General features: G+C 46.0%; 1 protein-coding gene across 1 annotated transcript in view; it reads right to left on the minus strand.

Annotated features, from left to right (window-relative positions):
• ETH_00002045 (uncharacterized protein) overlaps positions 1-5,540 on the minus strand; it is a gene marked incomplete at both ends in the record, with an annotated part of 10,539 nt that extends 4,999 nt beyond the window's left edge. The window contains 8 exons of the mRNA XM_013372752.1: positions 75-96; positions 329-410; positions 1,301-1,453; positions 1,975-2,131; positions 2,582-2,749; positions 2,945-3,559; positions 3,810-4,193; positions 5,067-5,540. Of these exons, the coding sequence (XP_013228206.1) occupies positions 75-96; positions 329-410; positions 1,301-1,453; positions 1,975-2,131; positions 2,582-2,749; positions 2,945-3,559; positions 3,810-4,193; positions 5,067-5,540 (2,055 nt within the window). The remainder of the gene's footprint in view (positions 1-74; positions 97-328; positions 411-1,300; positions 1,454-1,974; positions 2,132-2,581; positions 2,750-2,944; positions 3,560-3,809; positions 4,194-5,066) is intronic.
• Between the last annotated feature and the right edge of the window lie 1,409 nt (positions 5,541-6,949).

Below are 6,949 nucleotides of genomic sequence, written 5' to 3' on the forward strand. Positions count from 1 at the left end.
GACACTTTTGCATATTTGTTGATGGCCAAAATCCACATGCAAAGCGACATGGCTGCAACGGACTGTTTGCCCACCACTTCCGGGGTGAAGTCCGGCCTGCACAAACCCTAAACCCTAAACCCTAAACCCTAAACCCTAAACCCTAAACCGTAAAACGTAGATCGAGGGGCTAAACCCTAAACCCTAGATTGTGGCCTTTGCTTCTGCATCCAACTACAGTGTCCTCTAGGCATCAGCCTAGAGTGCCACGCGGCTCGGCTGTTGGCTAAATTAGGGTTTAGGGTTTAGGGTTTTGGGTTTGGGATTTAGGGTTTGGGGTTTGCAGTACCGCTGCAGGATCTTTTCGAGCTTCTTCAAAGTAGTGGCAGGAATATGCTCTTTGTCGAAAGTGGTGAGGCGATTCAGAAACCCTAACCCCACACAAACTCTAAACCCTAAACCCTGAACCCTAAACCCTAAGCCCTAAACCCTAAACCTTAAACTGCAGTCCTCATAATCGGCGACTTCGCAAACCCTAGCTCTAAACCCTAGCAGCCAAACCCTCGTTAATTAAATGAGAAAATAAACAAAAACGCTAGCTGTGTCAACGAAAACGAAAAGAAATAAAACAAAAATAAAAGCAAAAACAAAAACAAAAGTAAAAGTTACTAAAAACAAGAATAAAAATAAAAATTACAAAAATATACAAAAGCTAAAGCAAAATAAAAACCAAAATAAAAATAAAAATAAAGATAAAAGAACAAAAAAAGCACGCACAAAAATAATAAAAACCAAAACCAGAACCAGAGAAAAAATCAAAAACAAAAACATAAACAATAAAAAAATAATAAAAATAAAAATAATAAAAGTAAAATAAAATCAAAATAAAATAGCAACAACCCCACCAGTATCAGAGAGGACTTGGCGTGCATAAAACAAAAATAACAAAAATAAAAACAAAACTAAAACTAAAAATAAAATAGAAAAAATGAAAATAAAAATAAAAATAACAAAAATTAAAATAAAGACAATAAAAATAAAAATAAGGATAATAAAAATAAAATGAACAAAATGAAATAAAATAAAATAAAATAAAAATAGAAATAACAACAACCCCACCTGTGTCGGAGAGGACTTTGCGTACACAAAAAAATAACAAAAACAAAACAAAAACGAAACAAAAACTAAAACTGCAATTAACAAAAGTAGAAATAAAAATAAAGATAATCAAAGTAAAACAAAACAGAACAAAACAAAGTACAATAAATAAAATAAAATAGATACAATAAAATAAAATAAAATGAAATAACAACAACCCCACCAGTGTCGGAGAGGACTTTGCGTGCATGTTCCCAATCTGTCTTTTCTGCGAGAAGAACACAAATGGCCTCGAGGGTCAATAAGACCAAAGGGGGGGGTTTTGTGAAGGATTTTATCTCCGTTATGTCCCTTTTGTCCAGAGAATCCAAAGAAGCTGCACAAATACCATTTTAAATCATTTTTATTCATTTTTATTTATTAAAATCATCCAAAAATTGCTTTTTTTCTTTTTATTTTGGCCATTTTGATGCAAAATGGTCCCAGAATGGCGGAAATGCATGCAAAATGCATGCACAGTCCATGCAGAATGCATGCACTTTGCATGCAAAGTGCATGCAAAGTGCATGCACTTTGCATGCAAAGTGCATGAGTGATGAAAGCCCCAAAAGGGGAATGCATGCAAAGGAGAGTAAAAGGGGCAACTGGCATTGAAAGGGACAGAGCAAACGGATGCCCTAGACCCTAGAAGTCTGTCATGTCTAAACCCTAAACCCTAAACCCTAAACCCTAAACGCAAAACCCTAAACCCTAGTTGCGCATCTTAAATCCCCTCCCAAAGCTGCTGAGGAGCTGTGGGCCGCAGCGCCGCATCTGCGTCCACTTAAGCTTTAGAGCTCAGAGACCAGGGCTTAGGGTTTAGGGTTTAGGGTTTAGGGTTTAGGGTTTAGGGTTTACAGAGCGCTGCTTCTAAAGCCGGAAGAGCCTCTTCAAACTCCTGCTGCGCCTCGTGCTGCAGCTGCTGCGCTGCTGCTCTGTGGCTGCTGACAATTGCTTCTTCTTCTTGAACTTTTTTCTTTTCCAAGTCCACAACTGCTTTGTCCGCCTCCACTTGCTGCTCGCAAACCCTAAACCCTAAACCCTAAACCCTAAACCCTACGCCCTAGGCGCTCGCGCTTTCTGCCGGCGCGCGAGCCCCGCTTGAGCCCCAAACCCTAGCTCCAGCCCCGAAACACCAAACCCTAAACCTCCGCCTCAAACCCTAAACCGCCGCATCAAACCCTAAACCCTCGCGTCAAACCCTAATCCCTCGATCCAAACGCTAAACCCTCGGTCTAAACCTTAAATCCTCGGTCCAAGCCCTAAACCCTCGGTCTAAACCCTAAACCCTCGGTCTAAACCCTAAACCCTCGGTCTAATCCCCAATCCCTCAGTCCAAACCCTAAATCCTCGCGTCAAGCCCTAAACCCTCGCATCACACCCTAAACCCTCGCCTCAAGTCTCAAACCCTCGCGCCAAACCCTAAACCCTCGTGTCAAACCCTAAACCCTCGCCGCCCTCTCACCTTCAGCAGGGCCTCGGCCTTGAGGTGCTTTTCCCTCAAAAAGGGCCCCAGCTGCTGCAGCTCCTGCTGCAGCAGCTTCACTTGTGCTGCTGCTGCTGCTATGTGCTGCACCCCCGCGCTGAATAGCTGCAGCCGCCGACTCAGGGCTTCGCGGCGCTCGGCCAGCAGCTGAACGCAGCGCAGCAGCGAGGGTTTAGGGTTTAGGGTTTAGGGTTTGGGGGTTGGGGTTTGGAGGTGGGGCTGCGAAGAGAGCGGCAGTTTGGGGGCGCGGGCGAGGGTTTAGGGTTTGCGAGTGCGGATGGGCGATCGGCCGTTCGACGTGCACCAGGGTTTAGGGTTTGGGGTTCAGGGTTTAGGGTTTACGATTGTGAACAAGGAAATGAGGTTTAGGAAGGCTTTGGGGGTCACGTAAACCCTTTTTCCTTCTCTTTCTAAAAAGGCAGCAGCTTCTGCTTCTGCGCTGAGGTGTATGTTCACGCAGAGCTGCGAGAGTTTGCTTTTGTGCTGCTGCTGCTGCTGCTGCAGCAGCAGCTGCTGCTGCTGCTGCTGCAGCCGCTGCTGCTGCGCCTCCGCGCTGAGCTCCTCCGCCTCCCCGTGCTGCTGCTGCTGTTGCTGCTGCTCCTGCTGTTGCGGCAGCTGCAGCTGGGGCAGGTCTGCTGCAGCAAAGAGGTGAGCAGCAACAGCAGCAAGAGGTGTGGGGCCCCACACTTCAAAATAATGAGCAGCAAATGCTTTTGTTAATCCCGGAAATAAACGAAGTCTTCTTCTAAGGGCCCCCCCAACAGGAGAAAGACAAATGCAAACCCTCAGCCTCTTCAGCACATTCTCTCTGAAAACACGCAGCGCGCTCTCGCTGCTGCTGCTGCTGCTGCTGCTGCTGCTGCTGCTGCTGCTGCTGCTGCTGTCGCGGGGCGCGGGGGAGGCAGAGAGGTCCCCTACAATCGTCTCCACTGCCTCTGGGTCTAGCAGCCCTTCTACCTGCGCGCCAAATCCTAAACCCCAAACCCTAAACCCTAAACCCTAGACCCTAAACCCTAAATCCTAAACTCTCAAGCTTACAACTTACAACTCACAGTGCGAGTACCGAAGACGGGTGCTAGCTGGGTTAGTCACCAGCTGCTGACGCGCAAACCCCAAACCCTAAACCCTAAACCCTAAACCCTAAACCCCAAACCGTAGACCCTTAACTCCAAACCCTAAACCCTAAACCCTAAACCCTAAGCAGCACCTCTCCAGTGTTTGCCACTGCATCTGCGTCCCCCAGAATTCTTTCATCTAAAATTTGGCTCTCATTCAGCAGCAGCAAAGTGTCTTTTCCTGCTGCTAGGCCTGCGCCCAGCATTGCTGCTTTCAGGTCTTCTCGGAATTTGCCCAGCGCGCTGCTGCTGCTGCTGCCGCTGCTGCTGCTGCTGCTGCTGCCGCTGCTGCCGCTGCTGCTGCTGCTGGCTTGGGAGGGGGTCGCAGCCCCAGCCACAGTGTGGTCGCCGCCGCCGCTGCTGCTGCTGCTGCTGCTGCTGGCGCTGCTGCTGCTGCTGCTGGGCTGCTGCTGGGGGCTGCCCCAGGGCGCCTCTGAAGTGTCTTTGTCTTCCATGGCGTGACACACGAATTCCTTCTGAGTTCGACAAAAACCCGCATTTAGGGTTTAGGGTTTAGGGTTTAGAGTTTAGAGATTTAGGATTTGGAGCTTAGCGTGTAGCCACTTATGAATTAACCAATTATTTTTAAATTAGCTTAACACTCAATCAATTAAAGGTTATTTGATTAACAAGCAAGTACTCATTAATTATTTAAAAAGTCAAAAAGACAATTAAATAATTATGCAATTACTAAATAATTAATTACATATCCGATTAATTAAATAATTAATTTTTTAATGTATAATTAGTTATCTTTCCAATTAGTTTAATAATTACTTGGCAAATTAATTATTCAATTAATTAGATGGAAAGTGAACAGTTAATGGCTTATCTAATTACGAAATTAATTAATTAATTAATTAATTAATTAATTAATTAATTAGTTAATTAATTACCTAATAAACAAATTAATTATTTATATTAATAAATTGACTTATCTGCTTACCCATTTATTAAGTAATTAAATAATTTAAAAAAAACTAATTGATGAATAATGAATTAACTAATTAGCAAATCAATTATCCTTCAAAAGACAATTGCAAAAACAAATAACAATTAAAATAAATAAATCAATTAAACAATTAAACAGTCAAAACAATTAAATATTGAAACATTATACAGTTAAAACGATTAAAACAAATAAAACAAACAATTAAAACAAATATAACAATTAAATAATTAAAACAATAAATAATTAAAACAAGTAAACAATTAAACATTAAAACAATGAAACAATTAAAACAATTAAAAAAACAGAACAATAAAACAATTAAAACAATAAACAATTAAAACCACAAAAATAAAAATGGATAATGAGGGTTTGCTTTGCTGCAGCAAACGAAACTAACCAGCAGCAAACCCCTAATGCATGCAGCAAGTTTCGCGCTGCTGCTGCGGCCTGTTGCAGCAACTCCGAGCAGCAGCAAATTGCCAGGTTGCTGCTTGAGGTGTCTAGACACTGCAGCAATTCGAGTGACGGCGTCGGGGAAGAAGACGAGGGCGGCGAGGGGCGCTGCTGCCGCTGCTGCTGCTGCTGCGGGGCCCGCTGCTGCTCCCACTGCTGCTGCTGCTGCTGCTGCTGCTGCTTCTTCCCGGTACAACTGCAGCACCTTCAGCAGCTGCTGCCACGGGGGGGCTTCGGTGTATCTGCTTTGCCCTGGGGTGAACCAGTCGCCCCACAAGTTGTGGGGCGCAGCAGCTGCTGCTCCCTGCTGCCTTGCTGCTGCTGCTGCTGCTGCTGCTGCTGCAGCAGAATAAAACAACTTCCGAGATGCCAAGTCCTTCATTTCCCTCTCCAACCACTCCCGGTCTTCTCCACACATCAGCCGGTCGCCGAAGGTCCGCGTGCACTCGTGCAGCCACAGCCTGCGCAAACCCTAAACCCTAAACCCTAAACCCTAAACCCTAAGCCCTTGACCTCAGAGTCTTGGCCTTGCATCCGTAGAGCCGGCGCACCTTTTAGCAGCAGATTTGCTGCAGCGTCCAACCAACCTCAGCCCCCGGCCGCCCCAACCCTAAACCCCAAACCCTAGACCCTTCACCCTAAACCCTAAACCCTAAACCCTAAACCCTAGGCGCACCTGACGAGGGCGTTTCTGGGGGCAATGGCGTCTGCGTCTGCTGCCACTAAACCCTGAAATAAACTTTTGAGATCTCTGAAGTTGAAAATGTAAGAAGGGCGAGAAGGAGTTGGCAGCAGCGTCTCCTTCACTTGCTTGTACAACTCTGCACAAACCCTAAACCCTAAACCCTAAACCCTAAACCCTAAAGGATAAGCCGGATACCCTAAACCCTAGCTTGTGCAACAGAAAACCCTGCACATCTCATGACACAGTCAGGTCTGTGTTAAGCCGCGAAGACGCCCTCAGCATTTGGGCTAGGGTTTAGGGTTTGTGATAATGGTTTAGGGTTTAGGGTTTAGGGTTTGAGGTCTGGAGACTTGCCGATGCTTGCATCAACAACGGCTTTGGCCTGGACGCGCAGCTCTGGCTTCACTCCCTGAAGGATTTTAAATCGGAAACCCTAAACCCTAAACCCTAAACCCTAAACCCTAAACCCTAGCTCCTTGCATCTTCCGCACCCAGATTCTCCCCCCCTGCAGCTACTAGCCCTTCCCTATCCCCATCAGGGCTCCCTAATCAGCACCTACGGCTCCCACTTTACGGTTTAGGATCTAGGGTTTAGGGTTTAGGGTTTGGGGTTTAGGGTTTACGGAGTGGGCGAAGTGGGCGTCTAGGAGAGTCAAGAAGAGTTTTTGAGAAGAAAATTCATCAGGTTCATTTATGAAGATGGAGAAGAAGTGTCTAGACAGTCGAGGAGACAGAGGGTCTCTTGCTGCTGCTGCTGCTGCAGAGAGCAGCAGCAAAACCCTCTCCAAACCCTTCCAGTGCATGCGCTTGCGGTCGTACAAACCCTAAACCGCAAACCCTAAACCCTAAACCCTAAACCCTAGTCAGAAGCCGAAAGCCCTGGCAGCATGAAACTCTCAAAAGGCAAAGAATGACCACAGGCCTCTCAGCAAGTCGCAGTCAGGGAGCGCCACGAAGTAGGGTTTAGGGTTTGGGGTTTAGGATTTAGGGTTTAGGGTTTAGGGTTTCATTACATTGAACTCCTGAATTTGCCTGAGAAGCTCGGAGGTTGGCTGGGAACCAAAAGGGTCTGGAAGAGGGAGGTTTGCGTCGTCAATCCAAACAATGCAGTCTTGAGTCCCGGGAGGCCCTAGCTGCAGCAA

The sequence above is a fragment of the Eimeria tenella genome, genomic scaffold (genome assembly GCF_000499545.2).
Source record: "Eimeria tenella Houghton genomic scaffold, Eth_scaff106, whole genome shotgun sequence".
In the NCBI taxonomy this organism is placed as follows: Eukaryota; Apicomplexa; class Conoidasida; order Eucoccidiorida; family Eimeriidae; genus Eimeria; species Eimeria tenella.